The following is a 19,554-nucleotide window of genomic DNA, read 5'->3' on the forward strand; positions in this document are numbered from 1 at the left end:
ACAAGTTCCCCCCGTGTAGTTTTCGGCTGAACTCTCATCTTCCTCAGGATAAAGGATACCCCACGAGGTGAGATTTTGCATGGAGCCCCAGATCGATGTCGATTGACAGTCATTTTGTATGTCTTCCATTTTCTTACTATTGCACTAACAGTTGTCTCCTTCTCACCCAGCGTCTTACTTATGGTTTTGTAGCCCATTCCAGCCTTGTGCAGGTCTATGATCTTGTCCCTGACATCCTTAGAAAGCACTTTGGTCTTGGCCATGTTGTAGAGGTTAGAGTCAGACTGATTAATTGAGTCTGTGGACAGGAGTCTTTTATACAGGTGACCATGAAAGACAGCTGTCTTTAATGCAGGCACCAAGTTGATTTGGAGCGTGTAACTGGTCTGGAGGAGGCTGAACTCTTAATGGTTGGTAGGGGATCAAATACTTATTTCTCTGTGCACAATGCAAATAAATATATATAATTTTGACAATGTGATTTTCTGTTGTTTTTTTAAATATAATCTACCTCTCGCTGGTAAAAGTAACCTAGCCTAAAAATTCTAGACTGTTCATGACTTTGACAGTGGGCAAACTTACAAAATCAGCAAGGGATCAAATACTTATTTCCTTCACTGTATATATATATATATATATATATATATATATATATATATATATATATATATATACACACACACTTTTGTTTTTTCTACACCGTCTGCATATATGTACAGCACACAAATCAACAGCCCTCTCATTCTTAGTCCCAAGATTGGCTGAACTCCCATTGTTAGACCCCGAGATTGGCTCCCCTTCTTATTTTTTGTGCCCAGCAGGGCTCCCCCTCTCATTTAGAGTTCCTAGAATTGCTCCCCTCTCATTTCGAGTTCGTATCATGGCTCCTTTCTTCTTCCCGGTCCCCAGCATGGCATCCCCTCTCATTCTTAGACCCCAGTAAGGCTGGGTTCACACGAGCACATTAACGTCCGTAATGGACGGACGTATTTCGGCCGGAAGTCCCGGACCGAACTCCGTGCAGGGAGCCGGGCTCCTAGCATCATAGTTATGAACGATGCTAGGAGTCCCTGCCTCTCTGCAGGACAACTGTCCCGTTCTGTAATCCTGTTTTGAGTATGGGTAGTTCCACAGTAGTTCCACAGAGAGGCAGGGACTCCTAGCCTTCGTACATAACTATGATGCTAGGAGCCCGGCTCCCTGCACTGAGTTCGGGCCGGGACTTCCGCCCGAAATACGTCCGTCCATTACGGACATTAATGTGCTCGTGTGAACCCAGCCTAAGGCTCCACTCTTCATATCCCTCCTCACTCCTAAAGAGCTGCAGGACTCACTTGCCTCAGTTAATGTCAATGTACAATAAGACAGACACTGGGCCAAAATGGCATCTATGGTAGAAAAAATATCTAGTTGATCTATCTGGATAATATACTGTGGACAGGTGATTTAAAGGTAGATCATTTTGGAAGACGTGGGTCTCCTTACATTTGGTGTAAAGCGAACACTGCATTCCATTATCATACCAACAGTCAAACATGGTGCTGGCATGATGGATTACTACAGCTCTGCTCCTATTCACTTGAATAGGAGCAGAGCTGCAGCACGGATGCTATACAATGGGCGGAGTCTTCTGCTTCCGGCACAGACATCTACATGGTTTTCAGCTGCCTGCGGGATCCGGGTGTTGGCCCTTCACCAATCATTTACAGATGACCTATTCTGTGGATAGGTCATCAGTATAAAAAACAGCCCCCAAAATGAACAACCCCTTTAAAGTGAATTGGACTGAGCTGCAGTACCAGGCACAGCCACAACCATGTGTATGGTGGTGTTTGCCCATGGTAAACAATGTAAGGGCGGGTTGTTCAGATCAGCAGTTCTACTGGGAGTTAGACCCCCACGATCAAATATTGTTGGCTTAAGTGAAGTTCTGTTTTTTTTTTAACCAAATGTTCAGTTTAATTTTTATTTTCAAAACAGCTATGTATGCAGATTTAGGCTATGTTCACATCTGCGTTCGTTATTTTCCGTTGCTCTTCTTTGTCATAGCAGCAGAGCAATGAATATACCGGTTCCATTGTAACATGTACACCAGCGGCGGCCAATGGAACTCATAGACTTTTAATGTGTTCCGTCGGGATGTCCGTGGTTTTACCGGGAACATTAGCGCAGCATCTGTGTTATTGTTTCTGGTATTCTGTCTGCGACAGAGGCCCCCCCCTAACCGACTTCAACGCAGATGTGAACTAGGCCTAAAACACAGATTTTGTACAATATTTTTGAAAGCAGAATTTTCCTTGAATAAAGCTTATGATTTTTAAAGTAAAATGTGCGCCTCATTATTATCTGATTATTTTAAGAAGAATTGTATCCCCACGAGCCAGCCATTGTAGACAGCCAAATTTCTTCAACATTTAAGGGTTTCCCTCAGATTTGAAAGTCTGCTTTTATTCCGGAGACTGCACCACTGTTGTCCTTGGGCTGTGCCTGAAATTACAGCTCAATCCCATTCATACCATATACTGTTTTGTTTTTTGTTTTTTCTGTATTAAAAAAACTTTATAATTTCCACACAATGAACACTATTTCCAAGGACAGCATACACTTGTAAAAGTGCCCATCAGTAATCCCAGGACTGTGCATCTGTTACATGATGATGTATTTTAACTCTGGAGCACATTACAATTAAAGTCACACACATTATTATCAATAAATCACTACTGAGAAGAAGTCCTGATCATAACTACTTAAAGTATCATAAAATAGAAGTGGGAGCAACTGTGACGTTGATAGAGTTCTAGACATCCTAATGGTTGTTGCTTTTAGACATATAATGTAGTTAATTCGTTTTTGTTTTATCAATTTGTAGAGTTGGATTTTCTGTCCTTCTATAAGTACTTTTTCAAAATAAATATCAGTTAGACCCAGGGGCGTAACTAAAGGCTCATGGGCCCTTGTGCAAGAATTCAGCTTCGGCCTCTCTACCCCTTCCCAACAGCACTGGACACCTGCGCACGCCTATGCCCAGCCGCCTTGCCTGACAGACCCCATGAATGCCTCCACAGTATAATGCTCCCCATAGCTGCCCCACACTGTATAATGCCCCCATAGCTGCCCAGACAGTATAATGCCCCCCATAGCTGCCCCATACAGTATAATGCCACATATAGTAAAATGCACTCCATGCAGTATAATGCCCACCATAGCTGTCCCATACAGTATAATGCCCACCATAACTGTCCCACACAGTATAATGCCCACCATAGCTGTCCCATACAGTATAATGCCCACGATAGTGGTCCCATACAGTATAATGCCCCCATATCGGTCCCATACAGTATAATGCTCCCACACAGTATAATGACCCACAGTATAATGCCCCCCATAGCTGCCACATACAGTATTATTCTCCCATACAGTATAAAGCCCCCCCAGAGCTGTCCCATACAGTATAATGCCCACCATGTACTATAATGCCCCCTCAGCAGCTACCATATGAGCCCCCCTCCCATACCCAGTATAATGCCCGCATATGTACGTACCTAATAGAAAAATAACATAATTACTTACCTATCCTGGTCCCCACGTGGGGTGGAGAATCCTTCTCCACCTGTCTGTGCTGTGAGTGACTCGATGCAAACAGGCACGACTATGTCACTACGTCGTGCCTCCCTGCGCCTAGCCTCGCGGCACAGTGAATGCTGGAGTCCAAGTTACACTGAACTGTATTTGCACCCTGAGGACGCAAATACAGTTGGAAGAGTGGTCAGCGCTGTGTGGCAACGGGGGCCCGGTCGCAACTGCGACTGTTGCGACCCCTATAGCTACACCACAGGTTATAGCGTAGTTCTCTACTATCAAGTCGTTGCCATTTCTTAGTTATATGTTTTTCTGGGAGTATTGGATGGCAGCCAGTTTAGCCAATGTCACATATCCACCACAGGTGTTGCCCAGCTGTCTCAGACTTCAAAATGGAAAAGCTACCTAGTCAGGCTGTGGCACATTTTCCTCCTGTATTTGGGCACAATTAGTTGGATGTGCCACTCAGTATTCTAAGAAAGCTGGAATACACTTTTGGCACTTGTAATGGCTGACACTTATCTTTCCCAAAAGAGATTTAACGAAACCAACTCAAAGGTTTATTTTTTTATGTGGATTTTTTTTTTTCTTTATGTATTTTTGAATTTCTTTTTATGGGTACACCACCTGTACCTAGGCAGCCTCCCTTCTATTCCTAAATGAGTTTTTGGACCTGTATGTGGGTACTTCTACTGTACCTAGACAGCCTTTATCCTGTTCTGCTATAATATCATACCTTTTAGTATAAAAGTTTTTTTTTGTGCATTCATTCTTTTTTTTAATGTTGACAGATCCTGTGACTCGCTCATTGTGAAGTGCTTGTTCCAGCATGCTCTGTGTGGTATTGCTCCGCTTCAGTCCGACGGAGATTCCAGTTGTCTGAACCTGTTCAGTAAGACTAAACTCAAATCCCACAGTTCAACATAAGTTTCTTACTATTCCAATTCCGTTCCATATAACGCACTTGTTTCCTGCAGAGTTATAATATAGCTCTAGATTAATTCTTTTTCATATACTGCCTTTGAGTAGATGTGCACTTTTTAAAGGGGTTGCCCCATCTTGACTACCCCTCCTCAAATCAAAGCTGTTGCAATGATCAGTTGGTCAACATGAGTCGTCTGCCGGAGCTCGAGCCAAGAGCCCCCTCTATAATGTCCATGTGACCTTATTGTCATCAGGACAACCTCTTTCCATATGAACATCTCTTTTAAAACCGAAGTCATTGCAAAATGTAAAAATGCTAGTCTGACGGCTATTAACCTGAATATACTAAGTCACACTTACAGGGGTCGCTCAAGCTGTAATACGAAAAGAGTGTTTAGCCTGTTACTGACCGTCTCTGCTTGTGGCATGGAGGAAAGGGTTTGGCCGCTAGTGATTTTCTTAAAATAATTAACAAAATCAAGGCGCTCTGCAAGGCTTTGCCCTGAGCATAATACAGGGCAGACTGCCACTGCAGGGAGGCAGCTGCCCAGTATCAAGCAAACAAGTAATCTATGCTTGACTTGCAACTTGGTAAGGCGTAAATTACATATATGCTTAAAGGGAGCCTGTCACCAGCATTTCACCTATTGAACTTGACTTATCCCTCACTGGCCGCTGCTATAAAAAGTTCATTGCCGTTATCCCCTCTCTAAACTCCTCCTCCGACCGTAAATAACGGTCTGCAAACATTTCACGCTTTTTATCGTAATAATCCGGTGTCCCTTTGTGCGCACACACCAGAAGAGGACATCAATGCACAAGCGCAGGATTTTGTGTGCTGGTGGGAAGGCGAATAGCTGTCAATCACAAGTAAGGTGGCGGCGTAAACTCGGAAAGACTTGAGGAATGAAGATATGGCTCTTTTCAAATGAAGATTTGACACTTTTATGCTCATTAGCATACGGTTTTGGAACACTAAAAAAACTAAATACTAAAGCAACAGAGCCGACTAAGAAGATAATTATAGGTTATATAGAAATGATTTTTCACCCACTACCACCAGGTATTGCTGGTTTACTAGGTGAAATGCTGGTGACCGGTTCCCTTTAATCCTGGGCAGCTGCTTCACTGCAGGTTTCTGCATTGGCAGTGACTACCTGCCCAGGAGATAGCAAAATTGTCCCTTTAATGCACTATGTACACGCCAATAAAATCTAATTATACCCGGACATGTCTGCTTTAAAGGGGTTGTCAGTCACCGGTATATGATCATTGTGGGTCCGACACCCGGACCCCGCACCGATCAGCTGCTCCGGCGGCCTCCGGGCGTCTGATGTTTTGAACGGTATGCAGTAGTTGGAACCAGAAGCAGATGACTCCGACCTCTGCATAGCGGCTGTTCTGCAGAACTGCGTCTTCTCCTATTCAAGTGAATGGGAGCAGAGCTGCAGTTCTGCAGAACGGCCACTATGTAGTTGTTGCAGCCATCTGCTTCTGGTTCCAACTACTGCATACCGTTCAAAACATCAGACGCCCGGAGGCAGCCGGAGCAACTGATCGGTGCTGATCGGGTGTCAGACCCGCAACGATCATATGCGGATCGGTCATAAGTTGTTCGGTCCTGGACGACCCCTTTTAAGACCTAATTAGTAATTTCTTATTACAGGAGCCGTATTTACCGGTACTTTTATTCCATTGTTCGATACCATTGTTAGATTTTATTGTATTGTGAGTCCATTCTAACAATGGAATATGCACATTTTTATTCCCAACGCCACAGGCTGCTGAATTTTATCGTGACTACAGAAATATAAACAATCACAATACTTAGGTCTGAAGTAACACATGGAGAAAGTCTTGAATCTTTCAGCTTTTCTTCCATTTGCATGTTCTTGTTTTTCTTACTATAAATCATGCAAATGTCAACCACCCTGCAGTTGTATCAGATAGCAATGAATTATGTGCTTACAATGGTCAATTGATTTGCTGCATGCTTAGAAATATTTTCATGCCAATGTTACTTCCGCTGTGAACAGATGTATGACTGTGAATAGTCCACATGTGAGGAAAGCGTACCCAAACAGAGATGCAACTATATTTAACTATTTCCAGTCCTAGTATACTCTCTGCTTGGTTCATAATATGCATATGTTTCATAATCAAGTCATAGGGCTATTTTTTTAACCTCCATTAGGAGTATGCACTGCCAATGATGGGTTAATAATGAGTTTATGAAACCTCCGAAACTTTTAAAAGGTCAATCAAAACTGTTTTCTTAGGTTACGTCTTTCTAGAATATAGTAAGTGAAAATGTTTAGGTAAAGTGTAATGTTCTATGTGAATGTTTCGTATTTTGTGTGTTTTTTTTTTTTTTTGTTTTTTTTTTTTATGAATTTGACCCATTCTGGAGCAACAGTGTAGAATTTCTTTAGAATCCGCATCATTCAAGATTGCAATCTAATATCCACCTTATAAATGGGCATAGTAGTGGCATACAATTATTGATCTACTTGTTTAACATGTTTGTAAAGTATGGGGCCAGGGGTTATACCCCCGATTTAAAAAATAAAATAAAAAATATGCAAGCTCCACCGTGGCTTCAAGACTTTAGCACGAGTGGTAGCTAAATTATTTGCGGCGCTGACTTGGAATAGGGGTTGTGGAGACATCAATCCAAATTGGTTCCGCTGTGACTGGGTTGGCAGCATCTGAATTATAGATACCAAAAGTAGAAACCGTGTTATTGAGTCAAACATATGAGTAACTTCTTGCATGTCATCATTATATGATATCAACCATCACATCGTTTTAAAGAATGTCACATAAATTATGCCAATTCTGTATACCATACATTATTAGGGTATGTTCACACGCAGAATCAAAAACGTGTCAAAATATGGAGCGGTTTTCAAGGGAAAACAGCCCCTGATTTTCAGATGTTTTTTGAGCAACTCGTGTTTTCTCTGCGTTTTTTACGGCCATTTTTGGAGCTGTTTTCAATAGTCTATGAGAAAACGGCTCCAAAAACGTCCCAAGAAGTGTCCCGCACTTCTTTTGACGATCCGTCATTTTACGTGCCGTATTTTGACAGTGGCGCGTAAAATGACAGCTCGTCTGTACAGAACATCGTAAGACCCATTGCAAGCAATGGGCAGATGTTTGCCGACGTATTAGAGCCGTCTTTTTCAGGCGTAATTCGAGGCGTAAAACGCCTCCATTACGTCTGAAAAGAGGTCGTGTGCACATACCCTAAGGGTATGTTCACACGGCAACGCCAATTATGTCTGAAATTACAGAGCTGTTTTCAGGCGAAAACAGCTCCTGAATTTCAGACGTTTTGACAAGTGCACGCGTTTTTCACGGCGTCTTTCACAGACGTAATTGGAGCTGGTTTTCATTGGAGTCAATGAAAAACTGCTCCAATTACGTCCCAAGAAGTGACATGCACTTCTTTGAGGCGGGCGTCTTTTTACCCGCCGTCTTTTGACAGTGGCGCGTAAGAATACACCTCATCTGCACAGAACACCGTAAGACCCATTGAATTCAATGGGCAGATGTTTGGAGCCGTTTTTTCGGGCGTAATTCGAGGCGTAAAACGCCTGAATTACGTCCGTAAATAGGGCGTGTGAACATACCCTAATTGTTGAGATCTCTTATTAAATCTTCTATGTCGTAATTTGTTATTGGATCTTTGTTGTTTGCCCACATTACTTTTTTTTTTTTTTTTTTTTTTTTTTTTTTTTAAGAAATCTTTGTCAAATGTCAAGATGTGTTTTCATTGCTACGCTGCTTCCAGTGATGAAGTGTTACATTTATTCCGCACTGGAGCCTGACCACCCACATCCTGATGGTCAGGATGTGGTCTCTTCTGTCTCAGCTGTTAACTGGAAGTGATCGTCTTTGCCAGACTGAGACTGTATTCAATTGTAGGTCAATTGGATTAGGCGACTGTAAAGCATTATATTGATTATATTGTATAGAGATAAAATCTTCACTTGAATGACCCTCCATGAAATTATGTTGTCAGTTAACAGTATTGGTTGGTCTGTCCTACTTTTATCTGGGGCTGGATCCAATGTTTGGAAGTATTGTGGAAACAGAATAGTGATTATTATAACATAAAGAGAAAATAAAAAATGACGTTTAATCATCAGAGAAATTTTATTAACAAGCTATGATATATAATCAGTACTATCTGAGAACAGATTCTCACAATTATTACTTGTTTATTGTATAAGGCGATGTTCTCAATTGCGTCGAAGGCTCCATTCAGAGCTCCGTCGCAAATTTCGGCAGATTTTACAGGAGGAATACCTCTGCATGTTACAAATAAATCAATCTGGGGCCGGTGGTGGCTTCCATTATAAACGGAGGCCATGTTGCAGAAGTAAACAGAGCCTAATACATTATTTATGGTAGAGAAGGATTTGGGTTTCAGTATAAGTCGGTATGCTATATGTCAAGCCAGCAATACCATCACCTCTGACATGGGGTATATATTTGCAACAGAAAAGTAAGTCTTCTCTGTACTGCACGTCACCAAAGAGTTCCAAGGACAAGGCTGCAGAGTGCTTTTATACACGTCGTGGAACTCCGATTCCCAACCACAGTATGCCAGCCATCGGGTGCCTCTGCAAATCGTTCGCCACAATGCCCTCAAGTCTCAGCCACAATGCTTCCCTAAGTGTGCCTTTATCCCCCACATTGTCAGCCACAATGTCACCCCCAAGTATTCTGTCACATTTGCCACTTAGTGGCAGCCCCAATGCTCCACAAGTGGCAACAACCCCAAATAGCTACTTACCTCATCCTTGTTCCCATGGAGCTGCAGTACTAGTTACATGTCGGTGATCTGATCTGTCTGTGGTTGTAACTTCTTCATCTTGTGCTATAATTTTGGACATGAATTGAAATGCTTGGCAGGAGATATTAGTGACCGCTTCTGCATGGAACGAAATGTGTAATTGGCATGTGTAATCGGCATGCTTTGATGCCACAACGCACCAATTTTACAAATAATGAAAAACCGCCATTAACCCATAGAAAAATAAAGTACCTGAAAAGTATTCAGACTACCGGTTTCTTTTTTTATGCTAATAGTTTGGTATTCAGAAACAATTCTAAGTGGCCTTAGCCGTTTTTGCTCTAGCCAAGTGACTGGGGCTATCCTTGGCACACCTACAGACCGTGCCAGCTTGCTCCTGTTAACACTAGGTTAGATGTACTGTATGATGGCAAAAATAGCTTGTTCCAGTTTTATAACTCTGCGGCTTGTAAATAACAGTATATTTGTTCTGTGAATGTCACATTCTACTATATTTATTTTATTTGACGTCCCACTTCCAAACTACTGCTCCTGCCCTTTTTGTGACATGGACAGAAATTATTTCAGTTACGTTCATACACAATCATTCTTCATAAAGATGGAAAAGGTTATGCCAGCTGAAATGCCACTCAGCCTCTTCTGTTTGTGTTGTCTGGATGGTACAATTTTCTCATACTAAATTGACCTTTATTAATGGTAAATTGTACTGCCAGAGTGAAAAAATACAGGAGCAGACCGCATAATGGGGAAAAGTTCTCTACCGGTGGAGAGTCTCTCAGACTCTGCTTTCATGTATATGCAGTGCAACTTGAAGATTTTCTGTATCTGTTGCAAAACGCAGTTGGAAACTCCGATGCATTTGTGTGTTTTTTTTCTTATGTCAAATCGGAACGCTTTTTTTGTAAAACCTAAACAATAGGTGATGTTCCAAAGTGATTTAAAAAATAAATTTCTTTAGTCTTTGTTTCAACTCTCTGCATGTTTGCTTTAGGCTGTGTTAACATGTTGCGGTCAACTTGCAATTTTTTGCTTCAATTTTGTCAAGATCATAGGAAAATGGCGTGTCTTTCCTGTGATTTTGTGAAAATCGCGGCACAAAGCGCGTTTTAAGCCCAATCCATCCACACCACTTTAAAATTCTAAATCTAGAAGGCGATACATTATCTCTTATAGTCTTCCTCATTCCTTGTCGTTAAATTCCAGAGGCACTTACACCCAGTCCAGGGTGTCCAATGGTTTAGAATCCCTGATGGTACCTGTGTTTGATACTAAAGACCTCTGTCAATCGATCTATGTCCGGCTCCTAAGACCCAGGAGAATAAAGAGAGCTCACCAGGGGATGTTTTGTGCGGCCATACAATTCCCTTAGGGTATGTTCACACGCTTAACAAAAAACTGCTGTAAAATACGGAGTGGTTTTCAACGGAAAACAGCCTTTGATTTACAGCCGTTTTTTATGCATCAAGTGTTTTTTGATGCTTTTTTTACGGATGCTTTTGGAGCTGTTTTTCTATTGACCCAATGAAAAATGGGTCCAAAAACGGCTCAAGAAGTGACATGCACTTCTTTTTTACAGGGCTTTTTTTACGCTCTGTTTTAAAAAACGGCCACTTAAAAAAACGCACCGTGGGAACAGAACGCCGTTTTTCCCATTGAAATCAATAGGCAGATGTTTGGAGGTGTTCAGCCCCCGTATTTTCAGCCATTTTTCGTGGCGTTTACGGCCTGAAAAACGGCTGAAAATATGCTGTGTGAACATACCCTTAAAGTGAATGCTGCAGTGGAAATGTAGTATTCCATGGAGCTCATTGAAATGAATAGGCGGCCATGCAACGCTGTTATTTAGTAGCTCTTTGCTATGGCTCACAGAGGGGGTTCAAGCAAGAAACCCCCTCTATGTGGTACATATGCTCTAATAAAGTATATGGATGGGTTATCTTGCTGAGGCAACTCTGTAATTTGTAATAACCATGTTGTTTTATTTCCTTAGTCTATGTGCACATCTGCGCCAGGGCCCTGTTCCATCGGAGATTTCCTTCGGAACGGAGCCCTGACTGACACAAACTAAAACCGTATGTTTCCGTTTCCATCACCATTGATTTCAATGGTGACTGATCCTTTGCCAATGGTTTCAGTTTGTCTCCGTTGTGCAAGGGTTCAGTCATTTTGTCCGGATGTATAGCCTAGTCTACTACACTATTGATTCCGTCAAAACGACGGAACTCTTGCACAACGGAGACAAACGGAAACCATTGGCACCTGTCAGTCACCATTGAAATCAATGGGGATGGAAACGGAAACCTATGGTTTCTGTTTGTGTCAGTCAGTTGGTCCCGTTCCGACGGAAAGCTCAGTCGGATGCGAACAAAGCCTTACTTGAATGGCAGAGCACAGACTGTACGGCTGCATGCTAAGTAGTTGTATAGGCTCTGTCCACAGTGCTCTGCGGTGTGCATGAGTCTATAGGGTGGGTTTTAAGTGTTTCTACCAAAACTGTTGGATGATGGCAATAATTCGTGTATATGACAAATATTGCATGGTCAGATCTTAAACTTATCTATCTTGCATATTCCTTACTATATCTGCATTGTTTCTACATTTTCAGAACATTTAAATTTGGGAAAACCCTATTGTGGGGAATAGCACCACATTTTTATTTATTTTTTATTTTTTTTAAGCTATGAGTGTAACTGTTTATCCTCTGATGTGATTGATCAACCAAAATAAGTCTGTGTAAATGGCCAGATTGGATGATCCAATAATTCCAAATTTAGATGAACATTGGTCTGAATAGGGATAGAATCAGAATTTGTTTTACCAATACTTCGTTGGGAATTGAGAAATGTGCTGGGATGTTCTTCTGTATTTCTTCAGATTAGTGTACATACCTTTAAAAAAAAAATATATAGTAACCTGTCGGTGCCTGTGCAAGTGAAGGTAGGGCTGTGTGTAGTAGATTTGAGGAGTGGGAGAAGGTCAGCAGGCAGGCTTAGACTCCAAACTAATAGGCAGAGTGGAACGGAAATGCTGGAAGGTTTCTGTCACATTAAAGGGCGCTCACAATATTATATGTAAAGTATTTTTGATGTACTCTATTAAGCTTCTTCTCATATTGCTCCCACCCTGACCGTATCGACTTATAACCACTAGCTTAATCCTAATAAACATGTTTCGATAACAATGTGCAGTTTACACCAGATTTTTAGGCAGTGTTTAGGGAAAGCAGCTGGGGTGCAGTATATTTAATTTATAAAGTGCTCCTCTAATTCCCAGCATCTGCCACCATTCTGACTTTTTATTTTACATGTTTTAAACCAGCAATCAATCAGATTTTATTCCTCGAAGAGTAACGTAACTTGTTGGATTTCACTAAAGACAAAGCGACAATTTCCAGACTGTTTGTTGCCTGATCCAGCGGCTGTGTACATACTTCTTAGTTTGGGTCATGTCTCAGAATATTTTCCACAAGAGCAGATCTTGCTACCTTTCTCGCCTTGGCTCAGCCTTGTCTTTTATACCATTATGCCTGGCAGAACCTTTTTATTTTATAAACATTTATTCATATTTCTTTTAATAACTGTTCCTGTATTTATGATTATTATGTAATAGACCTGGCAGGCGCAAGACTTCTTTGGTATGTACTTTAAGGTCAGGAGCTTGGTTGGTTTGCACGCCTTTATGCACAGGCAATTTAGGCCTCAAGGTAAATTGCCAGTTTGAAGGTGGTATTCCAAAACTTTAACAATACCATATATACACCAGAAAGAAAGCTTATATGAAGCAAACTGGTTGGAAAGCCCTCAGAATAACCTGTCGTTGTCCCACCAGCATATGTCTGGTTTATCACTCTTCAGAATCGGAAAATGTATGGCTCCATTGGAGTTCATAACCAATTGTTTTTAGTTTTACTGGAACTACCATAACGTGAATGGCCAGCATTGGTTGTCTTTGTGCTGCTAGTTTAGTATGTTACCTGTTTCTCTCTACGTTTATGGGCGCAACCTTTTACCTCTACAAAAATTGTTAAAAAAATAAATTAAAAAAAAGGTGTACGTATAGTGCATATATGCTATGCATTTATATTTGCCTATTTAAGTAAGACGAGCTCACTGATTATTTTTGTACAGTCATCTAATAACTTTTTAGTCTCATTTACCTAGTAAGGGTTCCCCAACCATTCTTACTACCGCCATGAGCTGTTTCGGTGGTCGCGTAATATAGCTGATCATACCTTTCATTTAAACAATACATTTATAAAGCTCTGTTTGAATGGACGTGCTGCCATGTTTGCTTTTTTGCAGCAGTGTTGCCATAAAATTATTTGTGACTTGCTGACTGGAGAGCGTTCCGCACGGCAGGAGTAGTATTCCTGAATTTTCTGTATGTAAAGTCTTCTATGAAAGCAGTAGGTCCTATTGTCACCTTGATGTCATTTGTCCAATGTTATCATGTTTTTAAGATTTCTTTAAAGAGAGAGCTATTCAAATAAAAGCAATGCCTAGTTAATATTTATACACTTTCTTTCTTAGGAAGGCAGCTGAGAGAAAATTCTCCATGAATGTACGTCACCATGATGATGACCGACCAAATCCCACTGGAACTGCCACCCTTGCTGAATGGGGAGGTAGCTATGATGCCGCATATAGTAAATGGGGATGGATCACAGCAGGTTGGTAAAGTTGCACAGATTCGTATAATGAAGTGTTAACGTTGATAAAATATATATTTTGATGAGAATTTGTGCAAAAAGGGCAATCTTACGCAGACATTAGTAGTATGACTTTTTTGTTGATGTGATTCTTCAATTTTAGGCAACTCCTTTTTTTTTTCCCCCTGAAATGTGGACAAAAAAAAGCTAAGGCAGTATAGATCTATTTGGAAAATCGTTTTCTGTTGCTACACCTTTTGGATCAATAATGATTACTCAGCATGGACTGACATTTCTACCTGTCAAAAAACAACCACTCCCTGCTGGAGGTAGGGAGCATTGTTGGGGTTCTCTATGCCACAGGCATGTCCACAGGGCTACTGTCTGCCTCGCAGTCCATTTTAACTTCTCTGTGAGGAATGGTCTGAACCGCTATGAAGCCACAGCACTGTTTGTTACATAGTAAATGGCTAATTGAGGTTATTAACAGTATGCGCTCCTAATAGTGAAGTGTCCCTTTAATTTTGCCAGATAATATTCGTTCTACATACAGTATATTTTATTCTTTGGTTTTGCATTACTCACTGACGTTTGCATGGGGGCGATTGTACATCTTGCTGACCATTCAGTTTTCTATTTTTTCTGGACCTGGTTAATATTTCCATTGACAGAAAGCCTGGGAATGTTTCTTTATTCTTTTCACTTGTTTGATATCTTTTTGTTCATTTCTAAACTTTGTCTAACCACATCATTAAATCATCATTTATAGTTGTTTGATCCCAACCTCTTAAGAATATGAAAGTATTAATTTAAATTGTTTATGTTCGAGACTGTATTGCTATAACCATAATTTAAAATGTGATCATTGCTTTCCTTACCAAGATTCTTTCCCTAGTCTGGTACTCTGGGTGAATACAATAGGAAATACTAATTCTTTTAATTATAACATTGAATTATTTAATAGACATGGCTAGAGATGTTATGTAGTTTGGGGGATTATTGTGAAGATGTATTGTGCCTACAAAACTTTATAGGGTTTGTAGTGAGTTTATAAGCGATAACGTTAAATCTTTATAAACTACGGATTGATGTAAGTGGTCTATTTGTCCCTATAAATAAAAATAGAAGGACTGCATATCTGATAGAGGCATAATGATCAGATTAAATAGTCATGCAATTTTTGTACCACATCTTCTCTTTCTAGAATGATCCTTCTCCAATTTGTTGGATGTAGATCATGGGGAATCTCTGATCGTTGTAATATAATTATATACTCTTCTAATATTATTCAACTATACATATTGACATTCCTAAAACGAAAGACATCGATGTCTGATCGGCGGTGGTCCCACTGCTTTGCTTATTGCTAGAAAGTAGTTTTCATAAGGCTGCCTGGTCAGCCCATAATAGTAAATGGCAGACCATGTGGCCTCTAGAAAAAATCAAGTGGAGCTGTAAGGGAAACTAATGGCACAACTTTCCTAGCACTGCTACCACTATGTTGTAGAAATCTGTGGTCACAAGGGGCAGACCCCAACTGATTGATCATTGATGGCATATCCTAATGATATGCCATCAATGTTTCTCGTGAGATAGCACATTTTACTGCATGTGGTTAGAATTGCTCATGTAATATCTGTCAATCCATTATTTTTGGGATAATTAAACACTGTTGTAACATCAGTAATACAGTGGAAACAGAACTATTGGTAATTGGACTAAAAAAAATAAGAATTGGCACGTGCAGAAAGAGAATCCTACCAGCACCTACAATGCCCTGCTAAAATAACTTTATCCAATTTTGAGGTTTTTTTTTTTCTAGACTTGTATCCTCTTACTAATGCACCAAATTCTTTTTATATTGTGTCTGTCTTTTTTTTATTTTGTTCAGGTCTTTTGACAGAAAATTCAGCCCCAAATTACCTTCTTCAAGAAGAGTATTCGAGATTCCGTCACAAAATAAATCAAGGGATTTATTCCTGTTATGTTCATTTTAGGAGATGGTGGGTGAGGATGAACAAACCCGAAACATCTGTATGGAAGTTGAAATAAATGGTTCTATAATTTAGACTGTATCTCTGCTACGGACCAGTAGTTCTGGGTGCTTAGTTAGTCATAATAGTGAAAAGGAATGATTTGCAGATCTTCACCCACTATCCTAAACCACTTGTTTTTGTGATTTGTGGTGGAAGTGATGACATACTAATACCTTCTGTTTTAAGAAGGCAATGATGTACTTCAGTCTATCGCTTTGTGCATACTTGGTTCCTTTCATCCCACCACACTATAACCTTAAGTGTCTGGCAGAAAGTTCACAAGTACACGAATACCAATTCAGCATTCGGGGAGTTTATTTCACATTAAATAAGTCTGCTGAGAGCGGTTAATGACCGTTAAAACGTCATGGGAGGGAGAATTCTAATATTGAACTGGGTACCTTCCAAAAGTCCATTAAATTTATACTGGATACAACTGATCAAATGGTAGTTTTTTTTTTTATTATAAAAGTTAACAATTTCCTTTTTAAATCGCACCATGATCCTGTCAACATTTGGAACTTCTGGATAAATTTCAAAATGGTTCCTTAACGTGTGACAAGTCAAAGTAAAAAATAAGTATATTTTGTTCGTGCATCCCATCATAAAATAAATTATCTCAATGCCAATTGAATAATGGCAAAGTAAAAAGGCTCTATTTAAATCTCTGATTTTGTTGTGCATTTCAAGACTCAAACCCTTCAGGCAATACAGAGATATAAAACCTGTGATTTGTCTCCAATAAATACATAAAAAGGGTCAAATTCAAAGTGTAAAATGAAAAAAATACACACATGGAAATAAATGATCATAAAAGTATATAAAACGATGAATCTATAATAAATGTAATTTGAATATAGACATCAATAAAGTTTATAGTATTAAAGTATGAGACTTGGGTGTAGTCAAATGACAGACCGACTGGCTAATAACCGAGAGTATTCCAGCATATTTATAACTACTGCAAGAGGACTAGTAGACACAATGCATGGAACAGATAGTGGTGAGCATCAGCTGTAGATCCCCTAAAGGAAGATCACTTAAGGGATTGGGATAAAAATCAGTATAAACCGATATTCAGTAGGTAAAGAGTTGCTAGGGAGATCAGCAAATACGCCAATATGAGTGGCCGTTCTAGGGATAGGGTAAAGGGATAATTGTAAATGTAAGTATCAAAAAACATACAGTCCAGCTAGAAAATTATTAATTGTGGAAGCACCCTAAAAGATCATATTTGTAGTTTAAAGCGCATCTCCGGTTATAAATAATTTTCCATAAATTATTGGTATGAGCGAATATAAGAAACTAGGTAATATGTTATCAGAGAAAATGCCTTTCTCCAGTTATCAGACTTTCTTTTTTTTTTTCCTTCCCCTATCCATTTTCTTTACTGTTTACTCACTCAGAATTCACTTATAGAATCCGTATTGAAGTCTATGGAGAGGGGAGGGGGAGCAGCTGCAGATTGGTTTCATCCCCTTGCTAGGTTCACAGCTACACTGCTCGTTATGTCTGTATAATAAATCTTCTGTGTAAGCTCTGCATAAGAGACTGTTGGCAAATCTTCTACCTCCTCCTCCTCCACTCTATATAAATGTCTATCGGCATCTGTTCCCTGATCTCTCAGTGAAGCATAAAATCTATCTATCTCTTCTCTGCTCTAGGGGTTTACACTGTTTTTTTTTACCGTGGAAACCGTTCCAAAAATCGGCCAAAATTGCCTCCCATTGTTTTCAATGGTAGTTGGAAGCATTTTTTTTCACGTGAGCAGAGAAAAACGCTCTCGGGCAAAAGGAGCAACATGCCCTATCTTGAGGCATTTCCTGCCTCAAAAACCCCATTGAAATCAATGGGAGATGGAAAAAACGCCTGTGGTGCTAAACTCTGATTCCCCTGTCTGAATCTCATATCATCTGTCCATGGAAATTACTCCCGGTGTTCTGTACACATCTTGACACCTTCCTACCACCATTTACCATCGTAGCAGGGCCGACAGGCGTGAGTTTTTTACTTACCTCATCGACACGAGAGAGCGGCCTATCTCACCACGCGGCTGTGGTAGTGGATTCCCGCAGACGTCCTGAATACTGGACTTTCAGACCTCGCTATCAGACATGGTCTCCTGAGACGCTTCCACAGCTTTCTGCTTGCTTCTGAACATGGAGAACTACCGATTCACATATCGGGAACTTTCCAGTGAGTGTGGGAAGGGATTGTGGCCGGCAGCCATTTTTCTTTACACTTGTTGCAAAGGAGGACTTCTATTACTGACTGAAAGGCAGTGTAATAGTCCCCGGTTCATGGACCGCTATATTGTCCTCCCTCTCTGTGTTTTAATTTTACATACTCTCATGTGTCGATGGTAGCTTGAATTTTTACCTGTCGCTGATACTTCCAGAACATTTGCTTACTCAGATTGCATATCGCCATTATGGTCAAAACGTCTAAAGACAAACTTAAAGAGGCAGTACTCACTCCTAAGGCTCACAAAACACAAGCGGATCTTGATAAGATTTTGAGGAAAAAATTGGCAGCCTCTCCAGCCTGTAAGTCCAAACAAGCCCTTATCCTACCTGATGACAACCTTTTGGCGGACGATTCTGATATGGATAGTGCAGGCTGCAATTCTGATGGTGATGGCTCCAGTGTCAAGAGGCTTTATTAAAAGGACACTGTACCAAGCTCTCTCTCCACTAGTGAAAGAACGCACAGATATTAAATCTGATCTCCGTTGACTTGGGGCATGGGGTGAATGGCTTGAAGATACCCAAAATGATTTGCTGCATTATAGTGCAAAGGTCAAATGTGCACTCGACTCTCAACAGGATTGTATTAATGAGACCCTATTACGTATTGAAGACCAAGAAAATCTGAGTCGGAGGAATAACCTTCGGCTCAGAGGCCTTCCAGAATCTATTCTACATGATAGTCTACCTCAACTAGCCATGGATATCTTCTCTGACCTAATAGGCCCTGATGCGGCCAAATCCATTACTGTTGAACGTATCCACAGAGCATTGCGGGTCAAGCCTCGCCCCAAAGGCCCTCAGATCTAATATGCGGTTTGCTCAGTTACACGGACACGGCTGCCACCTTAAAAGCTGCTAGAAATAGAAATACTTTGACCTACAATTCAAATTTTTCAAGATATCACTCGTTCAACTTTAGCAAAGAGAAGAGTGCTTAAACCCTTACTTGATGCTTTACGGTGGGAAAAATTGCAATTCCGATGGCTTTTCCCGTTTGGTATAGCTATATCTAAAGACGGCCGCCAAATCATAATTAAAAAAACCTGTAGATCTTGAAGCTGCTTGGGAGAAATTGGACATTCCGCCTATAGACGTTCCGTCGTGGCTTCCGTCTACCATGGTAGACTTGCCACCTTTACCTGGTCCCTCATTTTGGAATCGAGCTACGAGAACCGTTTCACCTAAAGCCAAGAAAGCTTCTACTCGTGATAGACAGTTGGACACTTGATTGTCTTCTCGATGATTACCTGATGGTTCATTGGCATACCCATTTCTCCACTAGGTCTGTGGAAG

General features: G+C 40.6%; 1 protein-coding gene across 3 annotated transcripts in view; it reads left to right on the forward strand.

Annotated features, from left to right (window-relative positions):
- The window catches only part of FNDC3B (fibronectin type III domain containing 3B), a 301,656-nt gene that overhangs the window by 63,063 nt on the left and 219,039 nt on the right, over window positions 1–19,554 (forward strand). For 2 of the 3 annotated variants that reach the window (XM_075861617.1, XM_075861619.1), the window contains exon 2: window positions 13,858–13,997. In XM_075861617.1, coding sequence (XP_075717732.1) covers window positions 13,887–13,997 — 111 coding nt within the window. In that variant the 5' untranslated portion in view covers window positions 13,858–13,886. The remainder of the gene's footprint in view (window positions 1–13,857; window positions 13,998–19,554) is intronic. The other variant, XM_075861618.1, reaches the window with a different exon arrangement.

Source organism: Rhinoderma darwinii, chromosome 4, assembly GCF_050947455.1.
Source record: "Rhinoderma darwinii isolate aRhiDar2 chromosome 4, aRhiDar2.hap1, whole genome shotgun sequence".
In the NCBI taxonomy this organism is placed as follows: domain Eukaryota; kingdom Metazoa; phylum Chordata; class Amphibia; order Anura; family Rhinodermatidae; genus Rhinoderma; species Rhinoderma darwinii.